Raw genomic sequence first — 20,532 nt, forward strand, 5'->3', positions numbered from 1 at the left:
CCGGATCATTACTTGAGTTGCAGGCAGATGATGGTTAACCAACTGAGCCATCCAGGTGCCTCTAAAATTTTAAAATTTTTGAATGAAAAAAATTTATTAAAGAAATTATTAGAATATGTTTTATAGCGGTTTTTAGGTTTATAGCAAAATTGAGCCAAAGGTACAGAGGTTTGTCATGTACACCTGGCCCCCAAACACCCTCAGATTCCCTCTTTGCCGGCCCTACATTGACAAACTCATCATTATCACCCAAAGCTCATAGTTTGCATTAGGGGTCACTCTGGCTTTCGTCCATTCTAGGGGTTGATGGATGTGTAACGACAGGGATCCCCCCTTAAGACATCACACAGAGCAGTTTCTCTGCCCTGAGAATCCTCTGTGTGCCACCTCTTTATTTCTATATTTCCATTTCTAGTCTTTATTTATAATTTTTAACAGCCAAGGAATAGAAATTCCTTTTTTTAAATTAACCTTGTAGATAGTTAAGGTGACATAATTTGACATACATATATACAGAGTAAAGTAATTGTTACAGTTGAGCTAATTAACATTATCTCCTCACAATTACCACTTTTTTGTGTGTGTGAAGGAAGCACTTGAAATGTATTCTTTTAGCATCTTTCCAGTATTCAATCTTATATTATTAACTACAGTCTTTATGCCTGTGCATTGCATCTGTAGCCTTATTCATCACACATAACTGCAATGTTAGACGCTTTGACCAATGCGTCTCCATTTCTCCCACTCCCCGCCCCTGGTGACTACTGTTCTATTCTATGCTTCTATGAATTTGACTTTTTTTTTTTTAAATTCCACATATAAGTGAGATCAGACAATATTTGTCTTTCTGTGTCTGGCTTATTTTATTTAGCATAATGTCCTCTGAGTTCATCCATGTTGTAGTAAATGGCAGTATTTCCTTCTTTCTCATGGCTGAATAATATTCCATTCATTTCTTGATGGACATTTATGTTGTTTCCATATCTTGGCTACTGTGAACAATGCTGCAAAGAACATGAGGATGCAGATAGCTCGATGAGATTCTGATTTCATTTTTAGGATATGCATCCAGAAGAGAGATTGCTGGATCATATGGTAGTTCTATTTTTAAAATTTTTTTTGGAACCACCATCCTGTCTTCCATCACGAACGTACTAATTTACATCCCTGAAGAAGCTGTGAGGAGATGCCTAGAAAGGAATCATATACTGTCTTGTCAGCCCTTTCATTTATTTGAATTTCAATGTCAGGATTTGTGTTCAACTTTTATCTTAATCATTTGGCGTAGAGACTGGCTTTCTAATTTTGTGCATTTTTTTTTTCTGTGTCTCTGTGCTGGGGAAGTATATTTCCTAATGGAATATTTAAGGAATAACTGAGATACTATTATTTTACTTTAAAATTTGAGAGGGCAGCATGCTAATTATTCCTGTAGTAGGATAGTCATGTAAGAGGATTGCAAATCTTAAGCAAATGTTCATTGAACACTTACTAGTGTGCCAGTCATGTTCCAGGTCATGGGGTCTTACAGCAGTAAACCAGATGGGTGGAACTAGCATGTGTAAAAAAGGAAAAACAAAAATAAGTTCTTCTGGGGCGCCTGGGTGGCTCAGTGGGTTAAAGCCTCTGCTTTCGGCTCAGGACATGATCTCAGGGTCATGGGATTGAGCCCCACGTCGGGCTCTCTGCTCAGCGGGGAGCCTGCTTCCTCCTCTCTCTCTGCCTGCCTCTCTGCCTACTTGTGATCTCAGTCTGTCAAATAAATAAATAAAATCTTTAAAAAAAAAAAATACTCCCAGCCATGATGTGATAACACACATGAAGTTTAAAAAAAAAAAAAATGAGTTCTTCAGAGACAAGCAAAAAAGCCAACATGGCAGCTCAGGGTGTGCTTTGGGGCAAAGTTGGAGTCCCAGGGATGGCCAGTACTGCGGGCCTTATGGGGATAAGCAGAATTTGGATTTTCCTCTAGATTGCTAGGAAGCCATCTAAGGAAGGTTAAAAAAAAAAAAAAGCCCAAAACAAAACTCCAGTTTCAGTGTGGAAAACAAACTTGTAAGGACCAAGTACCAGCCAAGACCCATTAGAAGATGGCTTCATTTGTGGAGGCAAGAGATGGAGGCAATGGAGCCTGGTGAGAAGGCGCCACACTAGGGATGTATTTTGAGATTGGACTAACAGGATTTACTAATAGATTGTGTGTGGGATGTGAGGGAATTAAAGGAATCAAAGATGGTGCTCATATTTTATGGTGGGACCGATGGGAAGAATGATGCTGTTTATTGAAATATGTTAGAATTTCAGAAAACATTATGATTAATGCTCTAGTTATTAATTATTTATAAGAATGATTATTCTTCTTTTTAAAGATTTTATTTATTTATTTGACACACAGAGAGAGACAGTGAAAGGGAACACAAGCAGAGTGAGTAGGAGAGGGAGAAGCAGGCTCCCTGCTGAGCAGAGAGCCCTATGCAGAGCTGAACCCCAGAACACTGGGATCATGACCTGAACCGAAGGCAGAGGCTTAACTGACTGAGCCACCCAGGCACCCCTGGCACGATTATTCTTTATTTTATTTAGTGACTCCTTTTTGAGTTAGGGATAATCAGAAAGTTTATAATCAAAGGATTTAGATATTGTTCCCAATTCACCTGTTCTGCATCCACAATTTCCATTGTAAAAACCAAGATAAATAGGCTTACAATATTGCAGGTAAAAAAAAAAATAAGAATAAACACGCTGCTATTGTCACTTTGTGATTCATTTATATTCCTTGTCTTAGCTTTATCACAGGAAGCTATGATCGGACATGTAAAGTCTGGGACACTGCATCTGGAGAGGAACTTCACACCCTGGAGGGCCACAGGAATGTAGTCTACGCCATAGCATTCAACAATCCATATGGGTACAGAGACATTCACTCATTCACTTATGCCTTTTTAATCCATTAATTTGTTTGTTCTTCTCCCCCTACGTGGAAAAAAAGAACTAAAATTTGCCAAATGCCTGATGTGTGCATTGAAAGCCTTCTAAATACCTTCTCCAGTGCTTAAAGGGGTTTTGGGACAAGTATTACCGTTCTCATATAAAGTATATAAAGTTCAAGTACCCTTCCCAGGATCACATAGTAAACAGAAGAGCGAGAGTCCAAGTTCACGCAGAGCTCAGTCTCTTGCCTTCAGAGTTCTCTGACAGGCAGTTCCTACAGATGGTTATAGCAATGGCATCTAGAGACTCTGACATACCCACATAGCACAGTTTACCTTGTTTAAAAGTTAACTTACCATCTTTACCAGGGAAAAAATGTGTACAGTAACATGATACATAACAGTACAAAATATAATTGCATTTCCAACCAACCTCTAGTTACCTGATTGAACAGATTACCTTAGTTCTCTAGCTCGCCTTTTGCTCCCTGCATGCTTGCAACAACTGCGCCACCCACTGGTATGCCCAGCTTCTTGTCCCACTGGTTAGGCAACCTACCAAGAGTTAGTTGTGTTTGTCCATCAGTCAGCTTATGTTGGCTGTGCTTTCAGTTGTAATTATGGTATTTATTTGAGCATTGCTTTAACTAATGAAATATGACTATGAAAATAAAGCTATCGGTTTTTTGTGAAAACATAGATAAGGCAAATCTTGGAAAAAATTACTACTGAATGAAGTTGTAGATGATATCAATGCAAAAATTAGAAAGCACATTGAAACATTTAGAAAACCTTTGCATTCAGATTGTTCTGCATGTATGTTTACATTCTCATCCCATTTTTAAGAAGAGAATTGGAAGTGGTAGAGGTTGGATATGATTTCTGAAAGACACTTAATGAGCTCTAGTTAGCCAAAGAAAAGGCCTTGGCCTTGCATATTTGAGTAAAAAAAATTTTTTTTTAAAGATTTTATTTATTTATTTGACAGAGAGAAATCGCAAGTAGATGGAGAGGGAGGCAGAGAGAGAGAGGGAAGCAGGCTCCCTGCTGAGCAGAGAGCCCGATGCTGGACCCAATCCCAGGACCCTGAGATCATGACCCAAGCCGAAGGCAGCGGCTTAAACCACTGAGCCACCCAGGCGCCCCTGAGTAAAAAAATTTTAATGTGTGTCTTTTTCTTGATGACTCCCCAACCTTTTTCATTCACCATGCTGTTTCAATAAATATAGGTATTATGATGACTAGAAAAAAAAACAGCAAATGGTTTAAAAGTTAAGAGGAGAAAGATCCATGTGATTTCTCCTGGTAGAGGTTTTCAAGATGATGTGAGGCTCAAGCAGAAGCATGGAAAGTGGGAGACAGAGGGAAGGGGGAGGACATCCTGGGCGAGGGCACCTTGCAGCTCCGGAGATTAGGTAGGACTCCGTCTGGCTCGCCCAGTGCCCCCGGCTCTCTAGTGGACATTTCCTGGTGAGAAACAAGTCAAGATCATAGTGTTCTGTGTAGTTCAGACTCTGCTCTGGAGGACGGAGTTGTGATGAAAGCTTTGTGAACAAAGGAGGCACTCAATGAAAGTGCTATTCAGGAGGGCTCTTATGGCAGAGACAAGGGGCCAGAGGGTTTGGACTGGGAAGAAACAGGAGGCAAGGAGATTGGTTGGAGGCAGATAAAGTGGTAGATTCAAGAGACGATGAAAACAGTGTAAGATAGTGGCAAGGGCAATAATAAAAGGGAGTTTTATAAAAATTTGATGCACTTAGACTCAAAATTTTATACCATAAATATTAAACACTTGATATGTAGGTTGCTAATGTCATTACATCTCTTTAAAATGTAACACACTTTTAAAACATTAATTGTGATGGCACAGTCAAACTTAATTGGTACATTAAAATGATTAAATATTCCAAATGCATTACCAAAAACTTAACTATGATGTGATGCAGTTTTACAATGTAGGGAATGATAATTTTTATAATATCTTATTTCACCAACCTGTGGAGAGAAAGATTTTATTGAAATTATAAATGATCATGTTTTACTTCTAGTATAATTTCTATTTTAATTGCAATGTTCTTTAAAGCACTTTAAAAGTATAGTCTCTATAGTATATTACCATATCACATAAAGTCTACTTAGAAGATATGATATTTTTGCATGCCTATCTGAGAACAAGGTTTTTGGGGGTATAGAGAGGTCAGGAACCCTTCACTTTTTGGCCCTTTTATTGGATTCTACCAAGACCCCCTGATGAAAACTTTCTTGTCCAGTTACATAATTCAATATTTATGTATGGATTAAAGCAGCATTTTCCAGGGAATTTTGGGGCATTGAGGTTTCAGCAGAATGAGTCCTAGATAACCACCAAAGAATGAGAGGGAGTGTGTGTGTGTGTGTGTGTGTGTAAGAGAGAGAGAGAGAGAGAAAGAGGAGGGAAAGAGAGAGAGACAGAGAGGTGAACTTCAGCCAGTTTAGTGTTTATGTGTTCTATACATTAGGTCAGGAGTAAGCTTTGATTCAATAAAGTAATTCTAAAAAAATATGTGATCAGTATTATCTTTTCTCATGTAGAGGCATATGGATGTAGAGAGCAGTGTGTGACCAAACAGTAATTAACTGAGAAACAACAACACTTGAGACAATATGTTTGAGGGGCAGGAGGGATAGGAAATGGAGAGAAGGAGCAGGAAAAGAGCACACAGGGCTCTCAGCGTGTCTGAGCAGAAGTTGGTGGACACAGCAGCTGATGAGGAATGCCTAGACTGGAAGGAGAGAGAGCCAGTGCAGACTTTCGGTTGACAACCAGCCTTGAGTGTAAGGATGCTCTAGGTGGGTTGGGTGGGTGTTCTCCAGAAAAAAAAAAAAAAAAAAAATGTCCCTGGAGCACGGATAGAAAGGACCTCATTTATTTTATTTTTTATTTTATTATTTTTTAAAGATTTTATTTATTTATTTGACAGAGAGATCACAAGTAGGCAGAGAGGCAGGCACAGAGAGAGAGGGGGAAGCAGGCTCCCGGCTGAGCAGGGAACCCAATGTGGGGCTGATCCCAGGACCCTGAGATCACGACCAGGGTGAAGGCAGATGCTTAACCCACTGAGCCACCCAGGCACCCCCTTCATTTTATTTAGAATCAGAGACCACAGAAACACTATGTGGGTGGCCTAAGAGCAAAGGAGATATACAGAGCATTGGTGTTAGTTTGGACAAAATATGAATTCTGCAACTGTGCCAAGCACATAGAATTTGCTTTAGGATATGTATTTTGGATCTTAAGACATTTCACACTTTTGAACGGTGCACCTGCATTGTAATTGATGACCCAGTTGGATGAACATTTGGACGACTTGCTATAAAAGACAGGAGTGAATGGTAAAGGAAAAGATTTAGTTCTATGATGAAAGCCAAACAGGCCAACCTACTCTTACCTGTTGGATGTTGATAGTAACCCCACTCCCCGGTATACACAGGAAGCCTCTTGTTTGCAAGGTACTGGTCTTCACCATATTTCCTCTCTAGACCCTCCTTCTTGTTCAAAGACCTTACAGTTAGAGTAATATTAGCATTATTTTCCCAAGGAGACACTAAGTTCTCAAAACCTTACCTAGTCATATGGTATAAATTAAATTATTTATATATTTTCATTCTTCTTCTTTTAAATTCAACATTATCCTTGTCAGTAGACCTGCTAATAGAATTTTTTTGTGTCCCTGCAACTCATACATTATTTATTTCCATTTGGTAAGAATTTTCTAAACTAAATTTTGTACCATATTCATTTTGTTATTTTAAAAGCTTATTGTAATCCCAAACATAAATTTATTACTTTTTAATGCAATATTTTAATGTAAAATACTTAAAATTAAACATATAAACTGATACTATTGAAAAATTAGACCTTAGTTTTGTTGTCCACTGAAACAAATGCCAGATTACTTTTTGTTTTAAAAACAAAGTAAATTCCTGACTAGATAAACCCATGTATTAATATCTCTTGTTTTAATTCAGTGTATGATATACTGTGCTTGAATTTTTTTCAAAATCCATTTTTATTTTAAATCTTAGTGACAAAATTGCCACTGGGTCCTTCGATAAGACTTGTAAACTATGGAGTGTAGAAACGGGAAAATGTTACCATACCTTTAGGGGTCACACGGCAGAAATAGTGAGTATATTTATTTTATTGCATTTTCTTTCTTTATTTCTTCCTTCCTTCCTTTCTTTTCTTTTCTTTTTTTAATAGACTTTATGTTTTAGAGCAGTTTTAGATTCACAGCGAAACTGAGTGGAAGATATAGTGGTTTCCCATATATTCTCTGCCTTGCCCCAACCATGTCCCATTATCAACAACCTGCACCAAACCTGTACATTTGTTACAACTGATGGACCTACATCAATGCATCATTTTTTTCTTTTTAGTAATCCATTATACAAGGAGTGGTTCTACCTTTATGAATAATTTTCCAATTATATCTGGTATTTTCAGTTTGTATGTATTTTATATGGAGGCATTAAAGTAATTTATAAACTATTTGAGTTTTTATATCTTACAGTCGTTGTCAAAGACCCATATCCTACATTGACTAAGAAGATGTACAAAGTGATAATTGCATTTGAATACCATATCCAACCTCACTTTTTCTTTTTCAGTGACTTGCTTTTAAAGGACTGACTTAATGAGTGTTGATAAAATTCTTAGAATAGTTTTTAAAGTAACTTTTTTATATCGTGTGAAATATTTAGCCTGGTTGTTTTCTGGATATCATTAGAACTCAAATTTGCATAAATAGTTTGCTACTCTAAATAGCTTTCGCTTTTGGGAAGACCTTGCCCTTGGCCAATTCTGCATTACATCCTATAACAATTAGTGAGTTAATTGGCACCCTATGGCAAAAATGATAGCATTTAAAAATAAACAGGCTGCTTATTTTAGGAGTAAAATTTATAATTACCCTTTGGATTCATGGTGTATTCATCCAATAAGGGCTCATGCTATGTTTAATATTTTGCTAGACGCTGGGGCATACTATAGTGCAAAATTATAACCAACCTGTTAATGGAACTCAGTGTGCACAAAAGACAGTTTTGTGCTAATGTATAAGTCCTTTACATATATTAGCTTAGTTGCACCTCATCACTACCCTAAGAGCTAGAAACTTCCCCATTTTACAGTTGAAGATGCCAGGGCATAGAGAGAGTAAGTAACATGTCCAAACTTGTGAGAAAAACATAATCCTCATTCTCATACTCCCTTGGAATTTTGAAAAGGTTTTCTTTATATATAGTTCCAAGGAAGACTTTGATACTTTTCACAGTCAACAACATCAATCCAATAATTATTTACTAGCTATTGAATGTGTCGAGCCCTGGCCTGTGTGTTTGGCATAGCAAATAGAATCACACATGGTTCCTGTCCTGCAGGGACTTTGTGGTTCACTGGAGGGAGTAGAGGCATCAATAAATAAGTTCAGAGATGCATTGTAGTGTGCTAGAAGTTGGTGGGGGGTTTAGTGTGGTCACAGAGGGGATGCCCTGATGGTGGGGATGATAAGGAAAGTATGTGTAGGTAGATAGCACATTCTCTGGGCAGCGAGAGCTGCACTGGCCAATGCCCAGAGGGGGTGTGCAACAGTGGTGGGTGTTTTCAGCCTCAGATGACTCCATGTGGCCAGAGAAGTACTTGCCAACCATCCCCACCTGATGACGTACACAGAATAGGCCAATATGGCTGTGCACCACACTGGATGGGGGGTTGGAGGTTGCTGCCTGCTGCCATGGTCAGAAGTGCTGGCTGAGGATCTCTGGTGCTGCCCAGCTGCCTGGATTAAAGGTACCATGTCTTGGTGCACTTGCACCGCATTCGAAGCCATATCACATGGTGAGCGTGATCAAAGTGGGGGAGGCTGGCAAGGCCGTTGTATTGATTCATATGTTGTGCTAAGGGATTTGTACTTTATCCTATGGAGAATGCCATGCTGTTGAGACTTTTTAGGTGGGAGATAGCGTGGTCATTTTTACTCTTTGGAAAAACCCTTCGTGTGGCAGAATGATGTACGATCAGAAGCAGGGGCTAGCTGGCCATCTTGTTGCAGTGCAAGCAGAGACAGCGGAGGCCCATCGTGAGGCAGGTGAAGAAAGTGTGAGAGAGGCTGGAGTGGAAGAGTAGGAGGGGGTTGTCAGGCAGATGTGAGGCATGAAGGAGAGAAAGGGCTCCAGAGTGATTCCTTAACTTCAGACAATGGCAGGGCATTTTATGTAAAACGTCTTGTCCATTTATATAAAAGGGACAAGCAGGTTTGTGGTCATATGACTTGCATGTCTTAGATTGATCCAAGCTGCCTATGCGATGTCTTCACAGAAGCCCTTTAGGGTTGAACTGAGCGTGAGGTCGGGGAAGGAGACGTGGGCGTGTGAGTCCCAGGCATCAGGGTGGCCACGGGAACTGCTGAGAATTGCAATTTCTGAAAAGAAAAGGATGAGTAGGGAGTGAAGTGTGATGGCACCTTGAGCACCTGGGGATGAGAAGAATTCTCCAAAAGATACAAAAAAGAGATAGGAGGTAAAAGAATAAAAGCAGAACGCCATCAAAGTTGTCAAGAAGGAAGAAAATATGGAGAAGAAAGGAGTCGACACTGCAGGCATCAGGGAGCCTAAGTGGGGGTGACCAGCAGAGCCTTCCGATCATTTAGTCAGAGTGGTTCTCACAGTTGAAATATTGGGGGATGGGCAAGTGATGATGATGGTACACTATTTTTCCAAGGAATTTGGTTGTGAAAGGGGGAAAAAGGTAGCTAAAAATGAGGTACATGGAGTCAAGGGAGGATTTATTTTTATGTGGAAAGAGCTCGAACATATTTATGGGCCATTAGGAGGCACCCAGTATAGACATAGGGAAAAATGAGTGGGCGTGTCTCGCTAGGTGACATGGGAGAGCAAAGAGACCTCTTCTCAAGAGGACAGTGCTACAGGATTCAACCTGCAGAACACAGGCCACCCAGAGGCCACCCTGGTATCTCACTGCAGAGAATCAGGCTGAACCTAAGGCAGTTACCTCTTGAAGCTTTTCTATACAAAATCAACAATTCAAAACTCTTCTCTTTCTAAAATCTCTTCCATTCCCTGGAATTCAGGTGTGTTTATCCTTCAATCCTCAAAGCACACTCGTGGCCACTGGGAGTATGGACACAACAGCCAAACTGTGGGACATCCAGAATGGAGAGGAGGTGTTCACTTTAACGGTACGTGCATCCTGTCGCCAGCTTCAAGAGCTCTGCGCTCTCCCGAGCTATTGCTTAGCCTAAGCCTATTTCGGAGTGTGTTGTTATTCATATTCTTATCACAGAATGAGCTCCATGTGAGAAGATATTTTTGAGCTATTGGTTTTCAGACTGTGATGAAAGTACGTCCCAGTGGGTTTGTTGGTGATTCCCAACGACTTTGACGAGGGAGCTGAGGAGGTCGGGGCTTTTTTATTTTGATGAGCTTCCGTCTGTAAGTCCCATCAAGCACAGCTTAAAACCTAGTGCCATCTCTCTGGCTTAAAGCCAAGGAGGTGGAGGCTGACGCTTTCTGGAAGAGGCAGAACTGGAGAAACTTGCCAGAAGATTCCCTAAAACGACAACTGTCCGCACTGTCCTCCACTATCCCTAGTCTCACAAGCCTCCTGTATTACAAAGTCTGAAATGACAAGGGGTATGTGGCTGGAGGAGAAAGGCTAAAGGGCACTGCCCAGAGAGCAAGAGCGGGTGGTGTATGTCCACGGGGGTCTCAGTCTGTCACCACCACGCGCCCCGCACTTTCCTCCCACCTGCTCCCTCTGCTTCCTCCCACCCCAGTCCAAACAACAGAACACACATAGGGGGATTCTCTGTGCCAATCAGTCAGAACAGCTAGGTGGGAAACCCAATTCTTATCCTATCAAATTATAAATGGATTCCAAATTAGGACCCCTTTCGTAGGAGAGTTTTTTCTAAGAAAGTCAAAATGGACTAGAAAGAGAGAAAAAGCATTCTTTTCAACGAACACCAAGGGGTTTTCTGAATTCAGAGTGCCATCCTTCATTAACGTAAGTATATACACTCTTCCGACTTCGTTCTCATCATTTCTGTGGGGTGCTTCCTCTTCACTACCTTTTCTTTCAGACCCATGCCCAACAGTCTTGGAAAGGCTGCGTGCCCCTCGGCACACCCACACCTGTCTGCCACCAGACTACACAGCTGTTTTGTGCGCTTGGAATTTTCATGTTCAGCTACATTTAATGTCCACCATTTGGAATCAGCCAGAAATTTGATGTGTAAATGAATATTTTCACTAGTGAAAAAAGTAATGTTAATTTGCTAAAATAATTTGGGAAACCAGGGCCATACTGCAAGCAGAGTCTGCTGCCGGGAGGGGCTTCTTGCCGTTGCCTCAGAATGTTTGATGCGTTGGCCCTAGACAGTGACCAAGTGAAAGTCAGGCCAAAGGCCAGATATTTATTAATCTATTTTATGTTAGATCATCTTAAGAGGGGCGCCTACGTGGCTCGGTCAGTTAGGGGGTACATTTGGCTCAGGTCGCCATCTCAGGGTCCTGGGGTTGAGCCCTGTGGGTTGGGCTCCCTGTACAGTGGGGAGCCTGCTTCTCCTCCTCTTTCTGCCCCTCTCTACGCAGGTCTTGCTCTCTCTCTCTCTCAAATAATTAAAATCTTTTTTAAAAAAATCAGCATAAGAATATCCTTTTTTAAAAGTTAAATTTATTCCACAAGCCTTTCTATCACCTGCTGTTAACTCATAAAGCATATAGCTTTTTTTTTTTTTTTAAGAGACAGAAAGAGAGCAAGAAGGGGGAGGGGCAGAGAGAGAGAGAGAGACAGACAAACAGACTCCCTGCTGAGCGGGTAGCCCTATGCAGAGCTGGATGTCAAGACCCTGAGAGCCAAAACCAACAGTCAGACACTTAACAGACTGAACCAACCACCCAAGTACCCCAGCCCCCCCCTTTTTTTTTTTTTTGCATACCGCTTTTTAAAAAGTGTTTTCAAGACAATGTGGAAGAAGCCCTCTGATGATTTCCCACATATTGCCCTCTTCTTGTCCATTAAAACAAACAAAACCTAGTTTTATTAAGTTAAATGGACTTGATTTAAGTGTATAAGTCAGATTTTAGTAAATTTACGGAATTGCAACCTTTACCAAACTCCAGTTTTCAAAATTTCCCCCAAAAGATACCTATTACCACCCCCCAGCCAACCACTAATCTCTTTTCTACCTATAGAGTTTTGCCTTTTCTAGCATTTTCTTTTAAACTAAGAATTGTGCCTTTGTAGAGATTGTTTTTCTGCAGGTAATGCATGACAGTATCTATTCTCTTTCTAGGGACATTCCGCTGAAATCATCTCTTTGTCCTTTAATACCTCAGGAAAGAGAATCGTCACGGGATCTTTTGATCATACTGTTGCAGTGTGGGAAGCTGATACTGGAAGGTATTCTGTGTCTTTAAGGATTTTTTACTCTGGATCAGAGGGTTAAGAACACCATCTTTGCTGTTCATATCTAGTAACTGTGCTTTGGACTCTATAGGAATAGGATACCCCCCGAATAAATTAATTCATTATTTAATTCATTCATTAATCAGAAGTGATATTTCGGATCCAGGAAAAAATGTGTGCATTCTTGGAATTCTGACCAAATAATGCCACACAGAAACATAAAAGGAGAATGTTAACAATAGCCTGGGTGTATGGCTGTTATTCCTTCTGTATATGTGTAATCAGATTTCAATGGCTTGTCGGTATGGCGGGCATGGATCTCATGAGTAAATAAAATCATGGCTAATTTTCAAAATTTAATTTAGTCCAACAATTTCAATTTCCTTCCTAATTATTTTGGGTTCTAGTTGCTGAGAAGTTAACTAAATTAGACTCTGCATTGGAAAGCTCTACCTTGGACTTGCATCTTGATGGAGGGGCTAGTTACCAGGGATAGCAGTCAAGATATGAGGGGGAAGGAAGGGCCCTTCAGACATTGGATGGGTAGTTTCTGAACTACCAAGAGGTCTACTGGTCTGGTATAAGAATACTTCCAGGACCTCAGACCAACTGGATTAGTTATTACCCATGGCTTTCTGAAGTCTTAAGTAATGTTGTTATTTTTGAGTGCTCCAAATATATGTTTGCCGAAATGAAATTAATAGACTAGTTGGCTGTTTCTAAGCTGTAGTAGAACCATCTTTGTTTTGTCATCAAAAGTATTTTTTTGTGAAAACCAAAAGTTTGACTCTCACACCAATGCGCTTGACATCATTATCTGTACCCTTATCCTGAAGTAGGGCATCTTTCACAAATGTGAATCCTTTCCTTTTGTAGGAAGGTGTATACCTTAATTGGGCATTGTGCTGAGATTAGCAGTGCTTTATTCAACTGGGATTGCTCTCTGATATTAACTGGCTCTATGGACAAAACCTGCATGGTAAGCTCAAGAAATATCTTTGCTTTACAGTTCTCCTGTGTGCCCTTTATACTGGGTCAGATATTCATTGAAACATTACCACATTTCAAAGGTGCTGTAAAATTAGGATTTAATTTATAAATAATTGGCATTTTTAAATGTTAACTTTCTGATCCCCCAGGTTTAAAGGAATTATGATGGAGTAAAACCATGTTAATTGAATCAAATATATCACAAGATCTTATTTTCAAAGACACGTTATTTTTCTTTAATGTCTCTCTGTTCATTTGTTAAACTTTGATTAGAGTGAATCTTGAGGAAGCTCAAAACAATGTTTCCCTGCCTTTAAATTTCTGTTGCTAAGAGCTTATGCTCTTGAATTAATATTTGATTACATATGTGATGTATTATAATCTTAATGTACTTTTTATTCTCTAGCATTATAGTTTTAGATCAAGCTTCTTATCATTTGATGACCTTCTTATGGAAAGAGGACATTTCTACTCCAATCAGTGAAACACGCACTTTGAGATTTTTCCTGATGTAGTGGCAGATTTGCACTCTCCATTCTAAATGTGTGTCTCTGGTCTTTTCTTGTCCAGTGTGCCTTGTGAGTTGGTTGGCTGGGGTTTCTTGTCATGAATCCAGGTAAACTTAGCAGAACATGTGGAAATTATACACATGATCTTGGCACAGTTATTCAGCTAGCCATAAGCATGTCATAATGACTACTTCTTCCCATTTTTGCACTTCAGACAGGAAGTCACAGTCACTTTCTTTTTTTATTGTAGCTGTGGGATGCCACAAATGGAAAATGTGTGGCAACACTAACAGGCCATGATGATGAAATTCTAGACAGCTGTTTCGATTACACTGGAAAACTTATTGCAACTGCTTCAGCCGATGGTAGGTCATCTGTTCATACATTTGATTTGTTTGATAAATGTATATAATTCTATACCATAGGTAATCTACCTGATAACCAGCTGTGAGAGACACTACATCTGCCTCATCTCTGTGATGCTGGTCATTACACTACGTTGGTATCATATTCTTGGTAACCACAGGTTACAATGTCTGCATCATCTCCTTGACAACCACATCTGATATTATACTGGGTCTTCACATCCCCTTGATGACTATATATAATGGTATATTCTGGGTCGTCTCCCTAATCATGCATTATGCTACAACACGTTGACCTCATCAACTTGACCACCATCCATGGCACTATAATAAATCTGCATAAATCTTTATACCACATGTGCTGCATGTAACACTATGTCATTTCCCTGTTGACCACGTATGCTATTCTATTATGCCCACCTTGTCCCTCTAGGACACATGCTCTATCTACTCCAGGCCTGGGTCACCAAATGAGATACTGCTTTATATACCATCATCATCCTGATCACCATGCACGATACACCATACTCAAATTTTCTTAAAAACCATATATGAACAAACTGAGGGTTGCTGGGGGGAGGGAGATTGTGAGAGAGGGTGGGGTTATGGATATTGGGGAGGGTATGTGCTATGGTGAGTGCTGTGAAGTGTGTAAACCTGGCGATTCACAGACGTGTACCCCTGGGGATAAAAATATATTATATGTTTATAAAAAATAAAAAATTAAAAAAATACAAAAAACCCATATATGATATTGTACTCTACCTATATCTTCTCCTCGATTGCTGCATATGATGTATACTACGTCAGCATCATTGCCTTGATAACTGTGTGTGCTGTGATACTAGAACTCATCTTGATGACAAATATATGTGATGCTGCACTGTATCTGTGACATTTCACTGAAAACCATATATGTGATGTCTGCATCATCTCATTGACAACCATCTGTATTGGAATACTACATATACAGTATGTCCTGGATGATAATTTATGATAGTAAACAACAGGTCATCTTCATAACAGCTATGTATTCCTGACAAGCATGTAAAATGCTATACAACTTCTGCCTCATTCACAGCCCCCCCCGTCATTATATCATATCCATGATAATCACATGTGATACTGTGTCTGCATCATCTCCTTGACAACCACATGGGATGCTATACTCAGTCTCTGTCATCTCATGCTGTCATACAACAATGTGTGATTCTGTTCTGAGTCATCACCTTGATAATGAAGTAAGGTGCTACAGAACACTACATGTCCTCTTCCTGAAGACTGCAGTTAATGCTACACCACCTCTGTGCCAACCACCTGATGGTCATGTATGGAGCTGTGCTATGTTAACCCTTTAACAACCAAGTATGATGCTATACAACCAAGTATGATGCTATATTGTATCTATATCATATACCTGACTGTTTTAATTTATAGTCCTTGTCTTTCCCCTTAAAATTATGTATGATACTACACTAGATCTACATCAAATATTTTATAACCATATATAATATTCTACCATACCTTCACCATTTCATAGAAATTTATGTGTGATGCTATAATATTTCTACCTCATCACCTTGATAAACACATCTTCAAGGTCTGCTATGTCTGGATCCCTTCATTTACAAAACTACATGATTCCATGTTATACTTAGATTATATCCTTGAAGTCTGCTTATCACACTATCCTTTAATGTCATCTCCTTGAGTGCTATGTGTGATGTTATTGTGTGTGTCATCTCCACAGTGGGCTCATATGTTATGCTCTCTGTGCCCACAATTAATGAGGTTATGTGATGTTAAAGTGTGTAACTTCACTGACCTCCATGTATGATGCTACACTCAGATTGTCTCATCTCTCTGATAACCACATTATCTCTGACAATGCTGTTTCTGTGTTATTGCCTTAAAAACATGTATGGTGTTATACTATGTCTGTATTATGTTCTTTACAGGGACATCTATATCCTCTTCTTGAAAATCATGTGTGATGCTCTACTATGAGAGTTTTCTCAATTACCACACATGAGGCTACATAATATATGCATCATATCCTAGAAAACCATGCTATGTTATGCAAAACCTCCCAAACAAGTATGTGTGATGCTTTACTCTCTCATCCCTTTAACAACCCTGTAAGCTGCTAGAGGATGTGACTAGATGATTTCTATATCATGTCCATGATAATCATGTATGACACTATACCATGTCTGTGCCATTTGGAAAACAGTATGACGATACATTATTTTTGTGTTATTTTCCTATTTTTTAATGCTGAAATCTATGTCTTATATTCCTGATAAGCACCTATGACATTAAATATGTCTGTCTCAAGTTCATTATATCCACATATGACACAAATCATGTCTATGTCATCACTCTGATGACCACGTATGACACTATAATATCTGTTATCTCCATGATAATATATGTCACCATGCTACATTTGCATCATTTCCCTGACAGCCAAAGTGATGCTACACTATTTCTGGGTCATTTCCTTGACAACCATGTATGAACTTATGCTAAGTCTCATTGTGTCTCTGACAACAGATGAAGCTATATACTGTATGATGATCTATTGTGGGTAGTCTCTTGACAATCACGTATGATGCTATGAGCATCTTTACCATCTGGTCCGCTATGTATGCTACTACAGTATTGCTGTGGTAAGCACATATAATGCTCCTGTGTGACTGCATCATCTCTTGGGTAACTGTATTCATTTGTCAGGGCTGCTATAACAGAGCACAACAGACTAAGTGGCTTAAACAAAAAGAATTTCTTTTCTCACCATTCTGGAAGCTACAAGTTTGAGATCAAGATGTTGTCAGTCTTGGTTTCTTCTGAGGCCTGCAGGTGGCATTTTTCTCCCTATGTCTTCATGTGGTCTTCCCTCTCTACATGTCTGTATCCTCATCTCTTCTTCTTAAAAGAATACCAACTATATTGGGTTAGGGCCCACTCTAATGAACTCATGTTAACCCATTTCTTCTTTAAAGTCTCAAATCTCCCTACTGAGTCAACTTCTAAGATACTCGGGGTTAGGAATTCAACATAGGAGTTTTGCGGGGGACACAATTTGATGTGTAACACCATGTGGGACAAACAGTGTATTTCCATTTTCTGCCTGAAGTCTTCTCTCCTTGTAAATCCCAGGATATTCGATGTCTGACTAGGTCTTTGATAATCATATGTGAGTCTATGCTATAGGTCATCTTTCTGACAACCACCTATCATGCTACACTACGTATCATCTTTTAACCTGTTCTATATGATCCTACACTGTGACTTCCCCCTGTCCTGATAGCCATGGATGATGCCCAGCTATGCGTAAGCTCCCTGAAGACAATAAGTGATGCTTCATGATGTTGCCACACTCTGTATCAACTTTAAGTATGTGTTGTGGTGTGTCATTACAACTGAATGTTTTGATAAATACATGATGCTGTGTCATTATTCATGTCTTTGATGACCAACTAGGGATATATCTTATATATGCTATATTATGTTTATGTCATCTCCTTAATAACCATGTTGAGTGGTACATTATTTTGAATCATCTCCCAGATGGCTGTGTTTGGTGATATAGTATGTGTTATATCCATGATGGCCTTATTATAATGCTACAATGTATCTGTCCCATTGGTTGATGACCCCATATGTTACTACACTGGTATGTGTCATCTTTCTATAGTCCATAGATAACTCTACACACCATCTCCATTATCTTTTTGATGTCATGTATGATGCTATGCTGTGTGTTTTCATCTCCTTGACAACCACACATCATGCTTCACTATGTCTGCATCATCTCTGTGATGACCACCTATAACACTATATTGTATCTGTGTCACCTCCCCATGAATGCATATCATGCTGTTCTATGATTATGTCCTCACCATGTCAGCACACATAAGCCTACACTGTGTCTAAGTCATCTCTTTGATAATCACACATGATGCTTCACTATGTCTAATTCCCTTAATGACTGACCCTATGTGACTGACTCTACATCATGTCCATGTAAACTTAAAAGCCATTTAAGAAATTCTAGCAAAAATAGGATGCTTTTTCCAGATATGATTTGTTCTTTGTTTGCCTGCATTTGCTCTTTGTGACTAACATACTGTTAGGTAGTCACATATACTTTGTGTTATAACCAGGTATGGAATTTTGCCAGTGATTCATTTTAATTACACAGTCTTTATTCCAACTTTCTCTCACTTTTCAAAATTACATTTGCATGCTGTACCCTTACTCACTAGGACTTTTCAGAGGTGATCCTTTGATCATACATAAATTTCTTTCTATATCCTTGAATATAAATGTCCTAAGTTTGGAGAACGATCTTTTTCAGAGTAACTACTTACTTTTTCATCTTACAGAGCTTTGCTTTTTAGAATCATACCTCAACTGTAATTAATCTACACTTTTTATTTTAAATATCATTTTCACTTATACCCAAAAAAAATCATTCAAAAAGAATAGGGAACCTACTTTGTGCCAGGAATTGTTTTAGGAACATGGGCTATATCAGCGAACAAAAGAGAGAGGAATTCCTTCCCACGTGGAGCTATATTATGGAGGGGGAGGATATGAAGAATATCATATATGTGTTTTCCATAGAATGTTAGAATATTGAGTATAAAGATTATACTTTATATATAGAATATATAGATTATAGAATATAGATTATAGAATAAGTGAGTTATATATATAATATAGATTATAAAGAATGTTAAGAGATTGTCAGCACTAGGAGGGGAGAAACAAGCAAGGTCTAGGGATCAGGATACTGAGAGATGGATGAGAACTAACTGTAAGTTCAGTAATTCTTCTGTTTTCTCTATCATCTGTTATGTCCCCTATCAGTGATTCCATTTCCTTGCTCTAGAAGACATTACTTCAAAAAAACTTTTTTTTTTTCTTTTGGTATGTTTTGTAAACCTCTTCTCATTCTGTACCTTCTAAGAAGTCTTGATGCTTGGAGAAATCTTGTTTACTTAACTCTGGTTCTTGCTTCTCATTCCCCTCTTAAAACTGGATCTATTCAACAGGAGTTAGTTGAAGCTGTAAAAGTGAAGATAAATGTTTCTTCACATTAATCACATTTTACTTCTTCATTTGAATCATTCTCAAGGCTGGATTATTTTTTGGTGTCTTATTCATGTTTCTATCTTTTAAAAACGTAGTTTTAGGTTATATTATTTTGGTGTTTTCTTAAGTTTAAAAATCTTTTGAGCAATTTGGAGAATTATTATATGTAGGATATTCATTTTTCTTGTATTAACACTTCTTTTTTTAAGAGATATTTATTTGAGAGAGAGAGAAAGAGAGTGAGCAAGTGAGGGAGGGGCAAAAGCAGAGAATCCCAATCAGACTTCCTGCTGAGCACAGAGGCCAATATGGGGCTATACCTCACAACACTGAGATCACGAGATTAGCTGAAACCAAGAGTTGGATGCTCAGCTACCTGGGCCACCCAGATGCCCCAATATTAGCACATTCTTAAAAAAAAAAAAAAAGTTAATGATTTGAGAGAGAGAGAGATCGTGGGTAGGAGGGAGTAGCAGAGGAAGAGGGAGAAGCAAATTCCATGCTGATCAGGGAACCTGACATGGGGTTTGATCCTAGAACCCTAGGGTCATGACTTGAACTGAAGGCAGATGCTTAACCTACTGAGCTACCGAGGTGCCCCATTAACACATTTTTAAAATGCATTGGTCACTTTAAGGCTTTTGAAATGTTCGACACATTAATTGTAAAATAGCAATTTTCATCTATTTCCCTCTGAAGTTGACATTGTCAGAAGGGCAAGTAAAAATTTTACTTAAATGTTTTGCTCTTCTCTGAATGAAAATTAAGTAACCAAAACTCCCTATCATTACTAATTTTGCCCCTATGTAATTTTGCATTGTAATAAGGGAGCAGCCTTCATCTGGTCAGAAAAATTTTAACGTTTTTTCTGACAACAATTTTACTACTGCTGTTTTTCTCCTTCTACAATTATTTAGCTCTTCCATACCTTAATTCAAAGGAAATTTCTATACCACTTCTTCCTTCCTTCCTTCCACTCATCCATCCATCCATCCATCCACCTACCCACCCATCCATCCACCTACCTATCTATCCATCCATCCATCCATCCACCTATCCATCCATCCATCCATCCATCCATCAATCAATCCATCCATCCACCTATCCATCCATCCATCCATCCAAACATCCATCCATCCATCCATCCATCCACCAATCCATTGTAC

At 39.0% G+C, this 20,532-nt stretch overlaps 1 protein-coding gene across 2 annotated transcripts in view; it reads left to right on the forward strand.

Annotated features, from left to right (window-relative positions):
* Positions 1-20,532, forward strand: part of DAW1 (dynein assembly factor with WD repeats 1) — a 42,761-nt gene that overhangs the window by 15,632 nt on the left and 6,597 nt on the right. Inside the window, exons 5-11 of one of the 2 annotated variants that reach the window (XR_004288584.1) lie at positions 2,786-2,908; positions 6,996-7,095; positions 10,061-10,168; positions 12,287-12,393; positions 13,276-13,378; positions 14,149-14,263; positions 15,345-15,504. Coding sequence is in view for 1 of the 2 variants with exons in the window: in XM_032355063.1 (XP_032210954.1) it covers positions 2,786-2,908; positions 6,996-7,095; positions 10,061-10,168; positions 12,287-12,393; positions 13,276-13,378; positions 14,149-14,263 (656 nt within the window). In the remaining variant the exon portion in view is untranslated. The remainder of the gene's footprint in view (positions 1-2,785; positions 2,909-6,995; positions 7,096-10,060; positions 10,169-12,286; positions 12,394-13,275; positions 13,379-14,148; positions 14,264-15,344; positions 15,505-20,532) is intronic. The other variant, XM_032355063.1, reaches the window with a different exon arrangement.

The sequence above is a fragment of the Mustela erminea genome, chromosome 8 (assembly GCF_009829155.1).
Source record: "Mustela erminea isolate mMusErm1 chromosome 8, mMusErm1.Pri, whole genome shotgun sequence".
NCBI classification, from domain to species: Eukaryota; Metazoa; Chordata; class Mammalia; order Carnivora; family Mustelidae; genus Mustela; species Mustela erminea.